Source organism: Microcebus murinus, chromosome 21, assembly GCF_040939455.1.
Source record: "Microcebus murinus isolate Inina chromosome 21, M.murinus_Inina_mat1.0, whole genome shotgun sequence".
NCBI classification, from domain to species: Eukaryota; Metazoa; Chordata; class Mammalia; order Primates; family Cheirogaleidae; genus Microcebus; species Microcebus murinus.
Window position 1 is genome coordinate 4,507,796 of NC_134124.1, and position 16,212 is coordinate 4,524,007.

The 16,212-nt window shown below is 56.0% G+C and overlaps 1 protein-coding gene across 1 annotated transcript; it reads right to left on the reverse strand.

Annotated features, from left to right (window-relative positions):
• Positions 1-536: 536 nt before the first annotated feature.
• On the reverse strand, positions 537-2,208 carry NEUROG1 (neurogenin 1). The gene has a single exon (XM_012762280.2). The coding sequence runs from the start codon at positions 1,936-1,938 to the stop codon at positions 1,207-1,209; it is 732 nt and encodes a 243-aa protein (XP_012617734.2). The 5' UTR covers positions 1,939-2,208; the 3' UTR covers positions 537-1,206.
• Between the last annotated feature and the right edge of the window lie 14,004 nt (positions 2,209-16,212).

Below are 16,212 nucleotides of genomic sequence, written 5' to 3' on the forward strand. Positions count from 1 at the left end.
TGTTTACAAATCAATTTCCCCCTCTAAATAGGCTGTTACAAGAGTGGACCCTTCTGCTGGCTAGCCTTGGCCCACCTGTCGCTGGGACTTCCTAACCGGTGGCCACACTGTATTGATCTCTTTAATCCCCTCTGTCTTTGAAACACAGAGCCAGCTGATGCGGAGTTCCTCAAAAGAAAGACCCTCCCACCGCCCCTACCTCTACAGGTAGCTGTGGACCCAGGGCTAATTCCCCCACTAAAAAGTCTTAATTGGCTTATGGGGAGCCTGAAAGATCTCCCTTGTGTTTACAAGGTGAAAGGAAATGATTTGGATCCCACATGCCCTAGTCTGTCTTTATGCATTTCTTGGTGGAAATCAGGTGCGTCTTATTATTTTTTGTTTTAATTGTTTCTGAAACAGGACTGGAGGGAGGGTTTGGAGGTGGGTGGGGATGGTGTTTCACTGTAGTGGTGCAGCCACCACCGGGGAAGGCAAGAAAAGCCCCAGAGACACTAACGTTAGGCAAGAAACTTAGTGACTTCTTGTTTTACGTGGTTTTTATTTACACGAAGCATCTGCAGTACAAAAATGTAAACTTCGATAGCTCATAATAATAGAATAAACTCTTTATGTACAAAAATACATTTTCATATGAATGAAGCGTCTTGAATAAATTAAAGCCCTCTCCAGCCCAGTGCCTGAATAGCTAAGCGAGAGTCTGGGCTCGTCCTAGAGCAGCCCCGCAGTGGTGGGGGGCGGGATCCATAATGCATGAAGCCCGCCCTTGTCTCTCCTTTTTAAGCCTTTTCATTGTATTGTCAGCCGGCTCAAACCGAATTTTCATGCTCGTTTTTCTTCATTAGAGTTCTACAAATTGTAAAATTGACTTTTCACCTCGTCTTCAGGGGCTGACCTGTCCCTTTTCTAAATCACACTGAAGTGGTGGCTGGGGTGAGTTCTGAGCCAGCCACAAAGGAGGTTTTGTGGAGTTCAGAAAGTGCAAAAGGAAAGGCCGGCTAGGGGCGGGCTGGCGGGAGGGGCCCGGGCGGGCCGCGGGCTGGAGAAACAGACCGGGAGGCAGCGCAGGAGGGTGCGGGACCTGGCTGGCTGCTCAGGTATCCCCCACCTCTTTACAGCTCCCCTTCCTCCCTCCGCCCCGAGTGGGGGCCGCATCTATTGCCTGTTGGGCGAGGGAGGCGGAAGGTAAAGGTACCCGCAAAGGCTCTAGTGGAAAGGGATGAAACAGGGCGTCGTGTGGAGCAAGTCTTTGGGCAGGCCTGGAAAGGAGAAAAGGGGGTCGCCGGGGCCATAGGCGAAGTCTTCGGAGGTGGCGGGGCTACTGGGGTCAGAGAGCGGCGAGGCGGCCGCGGCGCAGGGGGAGGCGGCGGCCCCGGAGCCCCAGGACTCCGCGTCGCTGGTGGGGCTCGGGGGCCCGGGCAGGCAGGGCGTGCACTGCGGCGGCAGGAGGCGCTCCCGGGCGGCGCCCCCGGGCAGCCCTTGATCCGCCAGGCGCAGGGTCTCGGCTAGGGCCCAGATGTAGTTGTAGGCGAAGCGCAGCGTCTCGATCTTGGTGAGCTTGGTGTCGTCGGGGAACGAGGGCAGCACGCTGCGCAGGGCGTCCAGCGCCGCGTTCAGGTTGTGCATGCGGTTGCGCTCGCGGTCGTTGGCCTTGACGCGCCTGCTCCTGCGCAGCGAGTGCAGCAGCGCCTCGGAGCGCACCCGCGCGCGGCCCCGGCGCCGCCGCCGCTCCTGCTCGTTGTCCTGCGCCCCCGCAACGTCCGCGGCCCCCGAGTTCCCGGGTGCGCCCCTGCGGGCCGGCGCAGGCGACCCCGAGGCGGAGGCGGGCGGCGGGAGCCTGGCACAGTCTTCCTCGTCGGTGAGGAAACCCGGCAGGTCGCTGCTGCTGCTGGCACAGTCGAGGTCTGAGAGGCAGGTGGTCTCCAGCGGGGCGGGCATCGTGGCGCTGCGCAGGACCGAGGGACGGACGGGGAGGCGCTTGGAGGGCAGGAGCCTGTGCCGACAGGGCAGGGCCACCAGGGCGCACTTACGGTCACGGCCCGGAGTTACTCGGTGCCGGCTGCGGGCGCGAGGGCCTGGGAGGGCTCAGGAGCGCACGGGGAACTTGGCCTCGCCTCCTCGCCTCGCCTGCGCGGGCCACGCGCCCGGCCGGTCTCCCGAGTGATGTCGCCTGCGATGAGATCAGCTCGTGTGAGCACCGAGTGTGGCACACGACCGGCCTCAGGACCCCTTAAGTACCCGGCGCAACAATGGGTGCCCCCCTCCCTCGCCACCTCCGCCCCCGCGGCAGCCCGGGTGAATGGAGCGAGGCGGCAGGTCAGCCCCGTGCGGCGCCGGGGCATTTGCATAATTTATGCTCGCGGGAGGCCGCCCTCGTCCCTCCCCCTCCCGGAGTGTGCCCGTAATTACCGCGGGCCAATCGGCGGCGTCGCGCGGCCGCGGGGAGACCAGGCGGGGGCGGCGGCGATTAGCGGCAGAGGCACGCTCCTCCGGCCGGCCGCGCCCCTCGCCGGGCGGGATGGGCAGGCGGGGCACGAGCGGGACCTGCGAGCCGCGCAGTGAGGCGCAGAAACCCGCAGCCGCTCTCCAGCTGCTGAGCGGCCGCGGGACTTTGGGCAACTGATTTAACCTCTCTGAGCCTCACTTTCCCCATCTATAAAGTGGGACACACGTCTACCCCGTGGAGGGTGAGGATGTTCCTGGGACCCTCGGCAGGGTGCTTTGGAACAGAGCACCCGATAAATGGTTGCTTGGCAGCGCCCTCAGATCGGGCTGGGGGAAGCATATTCAGATAGACAGGAGAGTGGCCCCGCGTGCGAGAGCCACAGCGCACAGGGCCGGCCTGGGCGCCCCTGCTCCGCCCAGGTTGATGAAGAAGCAGAGGAAAGAATATGTTGACTTTCACCTGTGGGAGAAGGAGAAGAGTGTGGAAAAAAGGATCAGGCGGTTTCCCAGGTTGGGTTGAATCTTGGCCTCCCCCTTCCCTTCTTTCCTCTCCCTACACCTTCCACCCCGACTCTTCAGGTATCAGAAGTGTAAGAACCCCCTTCCCTCAAGCATCCCTGAGACCTTATCCTCCCCTGTCCTGTCCTCTGAGGACTCCTTTGCCCCGAGTCTCTTGGAGCAGCCTCTGGAACGCGCTGCAACCCGCCCTGGGCGGGAGTGCGGCTAGGGGACCTGTCTTTCCTGGCTGCGGAGAGAGCTGGCCCATGGGCGGTGGGCATATAGTGGAACCCCTCCCCCAACCTCCTTCTTGCCTTTGTCATAAACTGGCCTACTCCAGCAGGTCCTCATTCTGCATGTCCAGAGTCACTTTTCTCTCGTCGCCAGCCCCCGCCCTGAAGCAATATTGGCCCAGACATCCCCCACCTTCATACTTTGGGGAACAGTCATTAAGGGAACAGGACGGGACAGTGGGGTGGGTATTACAAACAAAGTGAGCCTCTTTCAGCGAAGTTCCGGCCCCTTTCTCCTGATATCAGCGTGGTGGCTTCAGGCCCACCGCCCTCAGGGCCACCTGGGCACCTGCTGCTTTGTGGCAGCGTGGTCTAGAGGCAGTGCCCGCCTAGCTGACTGACCAGCACTTGTCTTGTAGCTCAGGTGACTCTACTGAGCCTGCTCCTTTCCCCTGCTACCCCCCCATGCACCCCTGACCTATGGGAAAGGACGGAGACAGATATAATAAGGGCTTGCGATTTTAAAAGTCACAGAAAGTGGCTTCAACCAGTGTATGCAAGAACGGGCGATTGTTGGATGGATACTGGGGCACCTCAGGAACGCAAGGGCTTTGGGGACTTGTGTGAGCCAGCAGGAGCTGGGGTCCTCTCTCTGCCTCAGGCCTGTTTCTCCCTGTGTCAGCTTCCCCCTGGCCCCAGTGCACTCCTTCCAGCTGGGCCTTTGACACCTCAGGGACCTGTATTTGTTTCTTTGGGCTGTCATAACAGAATTCCACAAACGGGGTGGCTTAAATAACAAAAGTTTACTCTCTGTTGGTTCAGGAGTCCAGAAGTCTGCAATCAAGGTGTCAGCAGGGTTGGCTCCTTTTTGTAGACAATCCATCCCATGCCTCTTTCCTAGCTTCTGGTGGCTCCTGGCAGCCCTTGCCGTTTGTTGGTTTATAGCCACAACACTTCAGTGTCTGCCCCCTTTCTTTTGCCTTCCCTGTCTCTTGTAAGGACACTTGCAATTGGATTTAGGGCTGGACAATCCAGGATGATCTTGAGATCCTTACCTTAGTTCCACCTGCAAAGACCCTTATTCCAAATAAGGTCACACGCTGAGGTTCCCGATGGATATATCTTTTGAGGGACCACTATTCAACCCACTACAACCTCTTTTTCAAATTCCTGGAGGAGAAAATTGGTTTAGCTAGGGTCAATAGAAAAGGTATTTGTCAGTGTTTTGGCTGCCTCGTGCCCAGAGAACCTTCCTATTGAGGAATTTGAATGCATAAGAACCCCCTCCACGTTCCTAACAATTAGGCTGTGGCCCTGTGATTTTAAGTACAGTCAATCAGATGCCCCACTTGGAATTTAGGCTCAGAGGTCACTTGTGTCATGGCAACAGTCTGGAAGAGCCAGTGGCGGGGGGGGGTGGGCTGGCCAGGAGCCAGTGGACATCCTGGCTAAACTCTTCCCTGGCCCTGCCCCCAGCTATGGTTCTGGTCTCCCTCTGCCTGTTTTCTGGGCCCAGTTCTCCAGTCCTGCTGCTATTTGCATGAGAACTCCCACAGCAGGCCTTTTCCTGGTGTGGATGTTCTGCTTGAGCTGGCCAAGGTTAGTGTCTGCGGTTCTGCAAATAAAACTCAGGTTGCCAAAGCATAGAGACTTATTCTTGCTTTATTTCGAGGCAGCCCATAGACCGTGTTGATTGCCTGCTGTGGTCCAGGCACTGCAGTGGACACGGGTGACAGGGATGGTGAACCTGGCCGATGGCGGCCATGGGCTCTGAGTCTTATAAGCTAAGGTGCAGTGCCAGCAGAACACTTCGAGATTGTTCATCCATCCACTGCAGCTCACACATGGGAACTGAGGTGGGGCATGGGGGGGTCTTTTTTCCAGGTTACCCCAGGGGTCACTGGGTCAAGCTAGGACCAGACTGAGGAGTCCTTTCAGCCCCTACTCCATCATGTTCCTCCATCACACTCAATCAACACGCACACTGAGTGCCCTGCTGCATGTTGCCTGTGCCAGATGCTCGGTGGGGCGTCAGGCAGGCCTGTGGTCTTGAAGGAGGGGAGCTGTGGCTATAGAAAGGTGACCAGCCACTGGCCCAGAGACGTGTTAAGGACCCATTAAGGAGCAGATCTAAAGAGCATTGCGTACCTCCCAAAGGTAAGGCTTCTTGGCAGAAGAATGCTGCAAAGACCCTGAAGAATGGATGGGATGTGGACAGACAATCTGGACAGAAGGAGGGTTGGGGATGACCATAGTGGTGACATGGGGGCTGGTCTAAATGGGGCTTCTGTGTGGACCCAGTGGGAAGAGGGTAAGGGACAGTTGTGCTGTGCCTTGAATGGCCATGTGGCCTTTTTCTTCTGTCTCCTCCTGCTGCTTTCTCTGGGGCTGTTACTTAACAGTTGTTCCAGAGGTTTGCTGTACAAGGACACCTGGTGGAGGGGGCAGGTGAGGGCTAAAATCTAGCCTCTCTACCCACCACGCTGTACATCCTGACATGGGCTACATCTGTCCAAAGGCACCTTTCCAAATGTGTGCAAAAACATCTTATGAGCTAGCAGTGGGTCTGTGCTTTCTTCTGCCATTGTCTCCCTCCTTTGCCTGAACCTCAGAGACCTGACTGGGCAGGCATCTTAGCCCTGCTCTGCCTGTTTCTGGCCCTTGGGCAGTGTATGGAGCAGCCCCTCCCTGGACGTTAGTGCCTGCCTTTTGTGCTTTTCATAGGTGCATCTGGGGCTTGGGGGCCCCTCCTGTGAGTGAGCCACTGAGGATGGAGCGGGGCCCTGGCAGGATGAGAATGAGGAGGTAGCTTAAGAGGCTCAGAGCCTCTACTCACAAGAAAAAGGCTGGGCCCATTCTAGGAGGATATGTCTCCTTGCTGGGGAAGATGAAAGTCTCTCCTGCTTTCCAAATCCCTGCAAGCCTAGTGCATGAGCACATCAGTGGAAAGCCCCATTCCCAGAGCACAATAGATGGTGATGTGGGCATGTGATAAATCCAGCCACGGCAGGCGCTGAGATGGCCAGCCTTGCACCAGGTGTCCCGCTGCCTGATGTGTGAGACATCCAGCTGCTGTCTGCTGGGGGGCAGATGTTTCCAGGGACTAAGAGTTTCTCACACTATTGTTACCTGGGTGGTAGTAATGTTGGGGGACCCTACCTAGGATTCCTGGAATGAGAATTTCTGGAAATCTGGACCACTGTTGAAGTCACTACTGACTCATACCTAGAGCTGATTTATTCGTGTTGGAAGACATTACTTGCTTTAGCACCCACCTGCCTGTCCTGTGCTTGCCTAAGCCCTTGAGGCAGATTTGGCACAGTTATGTGACAGCTCAGAGGTGCTTCCAGTGATGCCAAGACTGAGGTCCTCCCATGACAACTAGGGGCGGGAGGTGAGGGGAGGATCCCTGAAAGGCAGTCAGGGGCCAGAAGGTGCACACCTGTTCCAGGCAGCCCTGGAGGTCTGACTCAGGATCTCGGTGGGTCCAGCAGGGAGGGGATCTTGCTTCCTTATTGAGAGGCCCTGGAGAGCAAGGCCCTGGATGCTTCCAGGGTCTTTTGAGACTCTTGCTTTTTGTTTGTTTTTTAATGAAGAAAATGGTAGTAAATTAAGGTATTTACATATGATAAATCAATGTGGTCAACACATAAAAATGCAAAGCAGTCTGTGCTGTTCACAAGACATTTCCAGGATTTTAACACAGACATCGGGTTGTGGTGCCTACAGGCGAGCAGATCCAGGATGGCTCCAGATTGAAATTTGTGGTTGAACACCTCATGCACCCTGCCAGTGTCTCAGTGACCATGTGTGTGACCTCATCAGGAGTTAGTGTCCACAGGCGTCCAGCCCTTTTGTGGCTACAAGGCTGAACCAAGTGGTTTCCCTTCTAGTTATCAGAAACACTTAAGGCTGAGAGGTTATTGTCCTGTAATTACAAGTACTGGGATGGTAATCTAAATGGGTTGGGGGAGGGCACACCAGCACATTTCGTACTTTCCTCCCCAAATTGTTTGACTTGACACTGATCGTTCCCCATCATCTCCTCCAATTGGTTAGACAGAATATTAATTTCAAGAGTGTAGTGGCACCTATGTGTAGGTCCAATTTTGTGGGTTTACAAGGCAAAGTGGGGTTTTTTGGTTGTTTTATACAGTACACACAAAGCTGCAATAGGAGAGGTGAATGGTGCTGGCACCTTACTCAGCCACTCAGGTGCTGGGCATGGGGGGTGCACTGCACTGAGTTTATAAGGCCAGCAGGCAACACCAATGTCCCCGGGGGCAGCTTGATAGGAAATTTTGCACAAAGGTGCGGAGAGGGCCACTCAGGATTGCTAGACTTTGGTTATCATTTTCTTTCTGGAGCTACCTGGGGGGAGGGGTGGCATTGGTTTTGTGGGTGGCATTTTAGAAAGAAAAAGCTGTAATATTTTTTTTTTTTTTTTTTAAGGAAGAAAAAGGTGCAGTTACTAAAGAGGAAGGGATGAAGGATGATGTGGGACACAGGCTGGCATGTCCCTTTCGGGCGCATTAAGTACACTGGCAGACACAGAATTGCGTTTCCACATAAGAGGAGAAGGGTGGGGTTGGAAAGGAGAAACAATTCCCTATTTTCTTTACTGATGACCCATGACAGTTGTGGAAGGGGGGTAGGGAGGGGGGGAAACGAGGCAGGAGGGGGGAAACAGAGGGGTCTTTCAGTGACAGAGCAAGGAAAATGGCAAATTATCCATGGTTTCCAGAAATCCGTGGAGGCCCCCTCAGCCCCTGCCCTGCTAAATACAGTGCTGTCTGTATGCATTTCCCACCTCGGAGATGTCTGCTCCAATATTCCTCGGCATTGTGTGCTGATGTGCTTGGTAGCCTACAACAGTGCCTACGTGCGAGATGGATCTTGGGTGCCGGTGAAAGAAGCCCTGGTGCAAATCTGCTTTATGCTAGTGCTGGGTCAGAAACGCCTCCCCAAGTCACCCTGGGCAATTCCGCAGGCAGACAGATCCTTCCTGTAAGCATTTGTCCAGTTTGATTGGGGTTCTCAAGCCTGCCCTGGTGTGGAGGGACCATGTGTGCTCGGCTGGCCCGAAGTTGGAAGTGTGTTTGTGGTTCGGGCCAGTCTTGGGTGAAACAATGTCCTTTTTGTGCCCAAAGGAGAGTGGGGGAGGCAGAGGGTGTGTGCACACTTGTGCAGGGAGGGCCCAAGAGGGTACAGACCCTGGACCGAAGAGGCAGTGGGGAGGTGCCTGCCCCCACCCCTCTGCGGCGAGGCCTGAAATCATTTTCACATCAGCTGCTAGAGGCCACACAGCCTTCAAAGCCTCTGAGTTTTGCTTTTAACAGATTTCTTGAAGTTAAATCTTCTTCTGGGCTCAGATAAAAACCCAAACCCAAAACCATAGCCCTGCTGTTGCTGCCAGTGGGTTTAGTTCCCCAAATCCAGGCTGCACCTGCCACAGGACGTTGCTAAAGCTAGAGTTAATTTTGCTGAGCCGGTTCATTTTTGTCTGCTTTGTGTGTTTGAATCATTAAGAACATCTTCAGTGGAGATTTAAAAACACTTTTCCCCCCTGGATGTTAGTGGGTCAAGTGTGGGAAAACTGTGTGCGGCTGAGTTTTCTTCTGTGTGTACAAAAGAAGTCACACTGAAATTTATCCTAATGGAACCCAACTATTGGTTTAGGGAGAGAATTCAGAAATAAACGTAGAAATAGCTGAAGTGTTCTCCTTTTGCTTTTCTCTACCTTAATGCCTGGCTACATAAATTCAAGTTGCGTTGGAACACAAGTGCATTTTGTTTGTAGTAATTAAAATGTTTTAATGAGACAACCATAAAATCCACCATTAATTATTTTATTTCAAACACTTCTGCCTTCTTTTGAACCAGGTCTATTTAGAAATAGTTTAGAGAGTAGCCTGCAGTTTTATTCTTTCCTCTGCATTATACACAGGAGTGGAGAAGTCATTTATAAATAATTACACAATGTTTTGGGTCTTTGGGCTTGTATAATATATCAAAGCGATTAGTACACTTATTGTTCCATTGTAAATGCTTTTTTTCCCCTCCTTTCAGTTTCACTTGCCTTGTCTTCTAGCTAAACCTTTTTCTGCAAATCTTTTGTCTTCTTCATTCTTTTTGCTTGTTACAGTCCAGGAGCATTCTTCTTATTCAAACACTCGCAGCAGGGGCAAAGAAAGCGGACTTCGGCCGCATCTTAAGTTTTACCATAACTTTCTGGCATTTTCTTTTCTTCCAGTTTTCCCAGACTACCTAGGGGCGATGAAGAATTATAACATACATGAATTATTGGTACTCCCCTCGAGTTAAAGGAGGGAGGAAAGCGCCTCATTTTCTATGCCCCCAAGGGACCAAACGGGCGGGCGGCCCCTAAACAATGTATTTATCACTTTGCATCTCTTTGGGTCGCCGGCCGCGCCCGCGCGCCCCCGCCCTCGCCGCGCAGCGGATCTGCTCCGGCTTTTCTCGGTTCCTTTTATGGAGCCACGAATAAAGACTCCGTGGCTGGGAGAAGGGGGTCTCCCCGAGCCTGGCGCAAGCGACCCTGGCGCCGCGGGTCTTCCCACGGGGGGCCTCGGAGAGCCCGAGGGGCGCGCGCGCGGGGGCCGCGGGGTGGCCGGGCGAGAGCGGGGACCCGGGCGCGGGGACCCGGGCGCAGGCGCCTCCCGTCGCCGAGAGGGCCGCTCGCCGCCGGAGCCGCGTGAGGGGATTAGGGCTGCACGAGAGGCGACTGCGCCAGGGGCCTCCAGCCACGTGAGGACAGAAACGGCTTCAAAGGTCCCCAACACACTAATCCGTGTTATCCGCCCGACGACCGCGGCCGCGCCGGGACCCGGCCAGCCTCCTCCGGGTGGCTGCGCGTGGGGAGCGCGCCCGGCACGGATCTGGGGCCACAGATGACAGTCTGTCCCATGCCACCCCCATTCCGGGGGCGCCCCCCAGCCCGGGCAAAACGGGGTCAGTCCGTGGTGACCAGCTCTCTGCGTAAAAGTAGTGGGGGGCGATTTGGGAACGTCCGACGCTCCCAGAGTCAGGATGCAGAACGAGGACGGATTCTGGGGGAGGTCGAGGCGGACAGGCAGGCGCTAAAATAGGGCGTTTATTAAGAAACAATAAAGGTGGCTGGAAGAAAGAAAAGAGTGTGGCGAAGAAAGCCCATGGGAGAGGGGCAGATACTCCCCCGGCGCTTTCCGAGGCGGGGAGGGCATTCGGCCCCGCCCCGCCCGGGTCCCCGAGCCCGGCGCAAGCTGTCGCGGCCGCGCGTTTCCATATGAAGGGCTGCGCTGGGGCGGCGCACGCCCCGGGCCCGCCGGACCCGCTGCATTTGCATAGCAGGTGCGGCCGCTGGTCCATTCTCCCTTAAAGGAGTTTTAATATGGGATAAATTACCAGGAATTAGGAGCTGGCGTGGGCGGGAATAAAGGAACCGTGTCGCCCGTCTTGCCGCCTCCTGGCGTGGAAGGGGAGGAGGGGGAAAGAGAAAAAGATGGGGCGAAATGCGACTTTAAAAGTCATCTCCCTGAGAAGCTGCAGCCCTCCCTCCCCTAGAGGAGCAAAGAGAAAACAGGAGGGAACTTTAATCAATTTGATTTTAGAATCTGTCCTGTAGCGAGTAAGGCAATAATCCCAGGGACAAGTAATACGATTAGCGAGAGAAGATCTTTGAGTCAGAAAGTCTGGCGAGTTTAAAATGTTAATCCTGGCCCTAATCCGCGCGGTTGGCGAGGTGGAAGCGCTGCGCAGAGAGCAGAGACGCTGTTTTCTTCCCCTGCTCTTAAAGAAACATCCAGGCGACACCCACGGAGGCCCGTTCCTTGGTCGCGACGAATTCCTCCCCGCGAGTGCGCTGCGAGGGTTCATGGCCCGCGGCCCGACGCCAGGGCCTCCCCCGGACGGGGGGCAGGGGGACATTAGACTCGCTCTCCCCAGAGAAACCAGGGCCCTGCAGCTGCCCGGGATGGCAGCGGCGGCCCCTGGGTTCACTCCGAGTGTTGGGAATCTCGCAAAGGCTTGGAGAAAGTGGAGTTTCCAAGAGATGGGATTTTGCAGGGACAGGGGTTGGGGAGGTTCTCGTGGCCCTGCCCCCACAGCCCCCTTTAAACCGGACCCATGGGTATCCTCAGGGCCAACCTGTTTTTTAGGTTTTCGTGGGCCTGGGACACTGGGGAAGGGATGGTGGCCTCAGACTCCAGCTGCCACTTTGTGAGTGTGCTTACTGGCTTCGTGGGAGAATGCCTGAGGTCTGGGCTCTCCAAATACTCCAGGGCCTGAAAGGGGGCCGGGGTAAGAAGGGGTGGACTCAGCATGAGCTCTGCTACCCCTCCCCCCATCACCCTAAGGTGTTGTCAGACTTATGGGGACAGCACGCCACCTGCTCTCTGAGGGGTCACATCCAAGGCTCTGATCTCGGGTGCCCTCCAGCTGGGGAACCTCTCTCCTTCTGTGCTGGGCCCACGCTCTGCTTTCTAGGGTCTGGCCTTCTCTGATCTCTGGTGGCTTCTCTCTCCTGGCCCGGTTGACCCACTTTCTGGCGGCAGGCCCCCCTGGCCCACACGCTCCCCAACACGCCTGCTTTCCCTGGAAGGCAGCAGGAGATGCCCGGACAGACCATATGGTCGGGAGCAAGGGGCTCGGAGGCCGCAGACAATGGGGAAGTGAGAGGCCCAGGTCAGTGGCGGAGCCCGGGAGGCTGCAAACCTCCCTTTCAGCCTAATGAAGCTGTTGTCTGGGGGTAATGATGCAAATGCCTGGGCCCTTTTCTCCCCGCGATAGTCTAGAACGTGATTTGTCATACAATCTGAATCTTTGGGAAGACTTTAGACAGAACCTCCCCCAAAGATGGAGATGAGCCATATGTGCGCTTTGCATCTGAAGTGGGGGTGGCGGCGGCGGGGAGGGGGGACCCCGCCCATGAGGATTTCCCCCAAGGACGGCATTCTGGCTGGAGCCTGACAGCGGTGAGGACACAGTCCCCGGTGACTCAAGTGCTGCCTGACCCTGGGGGCTGGTGAGTGGGCGCGGCACCGTGGTGTCTACCCACAAATTAGCAGTGTGTGTTGGAAACAAAAAATGTCAACGATCTGGATATGCTGAGTGGGGTGCTCCTGGCTCCCCACCTCATCATCCCTTTTTTCCATGCTGCGTGAAGAGGACAGGGCAAGGGCCGTTCTGGATGAAACACTTAATAGCAGTGCTTAGAGTTCACTTCGCCAAGTGCCCGAACTGATGCTAATTGGAGCCAGCATGGACACTTCATGGGGTATTTCTGAAGCAGAAATCGTAAAAGAGAAGCAGGGACCAGGTGACAGGCAACCAGGCTTGGGGCAGATGGGGGCAGGAGAGAGGGAAGACAAACCAAAGCGAGGAAGACAGCAGGGAAAGTGGGAAGAGCAGCTTCTGCTGTGTGTGCGTGTGTGTGCGTGTGTGCGTGTGTGTGCGTGTAGGGGGGAAGCTGACGGTGGCTCCTTACAGGAAGGGAATCCCATTGCAGCTCCAGCTTGGGCACTGGGGTCCACCCCAGTGCACAGTCTGGGGACAGAAACACATCACTTATCATCAATCTAAGTAAGTCAGGCCACTGTGGAATGAATTGATCCTCCTCCCCCCCTTTTTTTTTGCTGGAAGCAATAGAGAAACACCAGTGGCCCAACATGACCCAAATAAGAGTAGCAATGACAATGAGGGGAGGAGAAATGCTGCCTAGGGTGGAGTCTGCCTTAGAGTAGGAACCGGGAATCACAGATGACATGTCCATAGCTGCCCGTAGACTAGGCCTTCCTCTTCTGCCCCACCCTCTTCCGTGCCCTCTGTGCCTGGCCCAGCATAGTTGATGCTCGGGGGATATTTGTGGAGAAAATAGATTCGTGCATGGACGTCGGGTGTTCGGGCGGCATGGGGTTCACATGCATATACACACGTGTGCACACAGGCAGCCCTTCCTCACCTTTAGGGGAAAGGGCGTGGGGAGTTGGGTTGCCCCACTTCTCTGGGATCACTCCAGCTCCTGTAACCCGAGAATGGGCCCGCAAATTGGCACCGGCAGCCCAAGGCTTGCTCTGCGGGATGCCTAGCGCTCGGCTGGAGGATGATGTGCCGCGTGGGTGTCTGTTCGCCCATTCTGCACTGGCGTAACTTTAGGAGGGGAAAGTGGGGTGGGAAGTGGGGGCCCTGTAACCCGAGGAGGAGGGTCCCTAATCACCCTGCCGGCCGTGGGAAATGGGCAAGGGCAGATTGAAACCCTGGCACGCCTTTGCCGCCGTGGATCACTCCCACCGCCACAGGTGAGCCGTCGCCAAGCTCTGCCAAAGCCCTGGCCACATGATACTCTTTCTGCTCCCTCAGACGCCCCCAGCCTCCTCTCTGGGCACTGAGGGAGAGACGAGGGGGAGTTGCCGCGGTGACAAGACCGGCTCTCAAAGCCCAAGCCACAAGCTGTTCACCGCAACACCTGTGACCACCGAGAGAGGAGTCCTGGGGCAGGAGCTGGGAGGCAGCTCTCCCGGGGTCGGGCTGGGGTGGGAGTAGGGGGTGCTGGGAACCCAAACAGACCAGATTATCTGCTAATTTGAGTGATATGCAGAAAATTTTGTTTAGAAAATGGGAATCTTTTAAAACATCCCAGTCTTCCTTCTTGCTTGCTTTAACAAGCATGTTCCAGGTGCCCGTTCGCACGAGAGCCGGGAGTGCCCAGGGCCAGGATGCTCCGTATCAGCCCGCTTCACCTCTTGGCTCTACCACCACCGCCATCATCCACATTGGTATGGATGCCATCTGTGAGCACTTTCTGTGGGGAGACACTGAGCTGAGCACCCAACACGTGTGATTGTATTAAACCCATCACAAGCCCGTGAACTCTGTATTTTCATTTGCCTTTTACATGTGAGGAGACAGGCTCAGGTCAGGTTCAGACTCATGTCAGGTTCAGACTCCCCAGCAGGCAGGGGAGCAGGACTGAAACCCTGGGCTGTCTGGCTGCAGTGCCTGTGGTCTTGCCCACTCGCCAGCCCCCTCTGCCCCTTTCTTGCTTCACTGAACCCTGGCTCTGGCTGCCAGCCAGGTGCTGGGCTGTGGGGCGGGACCGCAGCCGAACTCCGCAGGGAGGACAGCCCTGGTGTCCGTGGAGGTGGCTGCAGCCCTGGGGGAGGAGGTCTGTGCTTGTCTGCCGGTTGGGTTTGGGGCTGGTCTCTGGTCTTGTTTTCTTGGTGGGAATTGAGAGGGCTGGGTTCCCTCTGTCACCTTGAGAAAATCCTTCCCACTTAGGGCCTCATCTTGCACATCTCAAAAAGGGATGAGGGGGTGGGAGGTGGCCGGGTAGAGAGTGTCCCCCATGGGCTTGGAGACTAGCTGGTGATCTCCATGCTCTTAGGTGCAGTCTTGCCCTCACCTGAGGTCTTGGGGAGTCACCTGGATGTGTGACATTAAACTTAACTGCTCTCCAATCTGGCCTCCCCGTCCACACAGTGAGCAGAGTTTATGAAGGGCCCAGAGACCAAAGCCAGCAGCTTCTCTGAGCTGGGGAGGGGACATGCTCTGCTCGCTGTTTGGCGTGGAGTTCATGGTCCTAGAGTGTGTGGGATATCCTGGGCTTCTTGCCCCCATGTCCCCGCAGAACTCAGCCTGACTTTGGCACTGAGAGACCCCTTGGTTGCTTATGTTGATTGATCCAGTAGCTGTTCATTCATTTATTCAGTTCATTCATTCCTTGCCATGCTGTTGAGTCAACTTTTCTTGAGTAAAATATCACTTAAAGCCCTCACCTACAACCCTTCAGAGGTTTCCCATTGCACTCAGAATAAACACCTCTTCTTACTTTAACTGTGGTGAGCAGGGCTCTGTGCCATTGGACCCCCGCCGGCCTGGGGGGCGTCTCAGCCGCATCACTGGTTCCTCGCTCCTTTGCCCTGGGTTCCAGCAACACGGTCTCCATTAGTGCCTTTAACCCCCCACCCCCCCGGACTCGGCATTTGGTGTTCCTCCTGCGGGCAGCGCCCTCCCTTGTCAGCTCATCTCAGTCCCTATCCAGGTCCCTGCAGAGGACCCCCCATGACTGGCCCTAGCAGTCATCTCCATCACGTGACTCTGTCTCCACCAACAGGTCACCTGGGAGTGGTGCACAGATTTGTTTGCGGCTTCCCTGTCTCTCCGACTAAACCGAAAGTTCCATGTGGTGGCAGAACCTCACCTGGCACATCACCTCTGTCTTCCCAACGTCTAGAACAGTGCTCGCCAGTTAAGAGGCGTTCCGTATACTTCGCAGCTGACTGTGGGCATCGGCTTGAGTGTGTTTTAAGTGGTGAGGCTATTGCTACGTGTCCTGCTGTTACGTATGTCTCCAGCTTCCCAGCTCCGGAAACATGCTGGGTGAAGGTAAGAGTGAGGCGTGTGTGAGTGACTCAGTTTCTCATTTGTGGAGAAAGCTGCGTGCTTCTGAGTGGGGTGCATCCAAGGTGGATCAGTCCCTAGGCATGGGGACATTTTCTGACTTGGTGGACAGAACGTGGAAGGCCTGACTGGCGTAGGATGACTTTGTGTCAAGCGTGAGCCCATGGGACTCTCTGAATCACACCGTTTGTACTCAGAGGAGACCTGCAGCTGTCAAAGTCGGGGTGTCTCTTTATGAAGGGGAGTGTGCAAACGTGGCTTTCTGCACAGTGCGGGAATGGACATGGCAGGGCTTCCCATCCAAGTGGGAATGCTCGTGAGGGCCGGGGAACAGGAGGGACTGGGAGCAGAGAGGGCGGGGAGCAGTTGCTGAAGCAAGGCACACCTGGTGGCCACCATCAGCAGGGGAACCTGAGACTGGTGTTAAGGAGAGCCACCTGGAAGCACACCTCTGTCATTCCCAGGAACCACCTGCGGGATGTTTGAGGTGGGAGCGTCAGGGCCCTGCCCTTCTGTCACGCCCTCAGCAGCCCTCCGACTTGCTCCCCACTGCTCCCCTAAGTCCTGCCTCTTCCCTCCGAGCACTGGCAGTGGGCCAGCTGGAGGCTGGGAGGTGGGTGAGGACCCCTTTCCTGCCCTC

Coding starts and splice junctions, on each gene's coding strand:
- NEUROG1 (XM_012762280.2), bottom strand. CDS start 1,938: ATGCCCGCCCCGCTGGAGACCACCTGCCTCTCAGACCTCGACTGTGCC.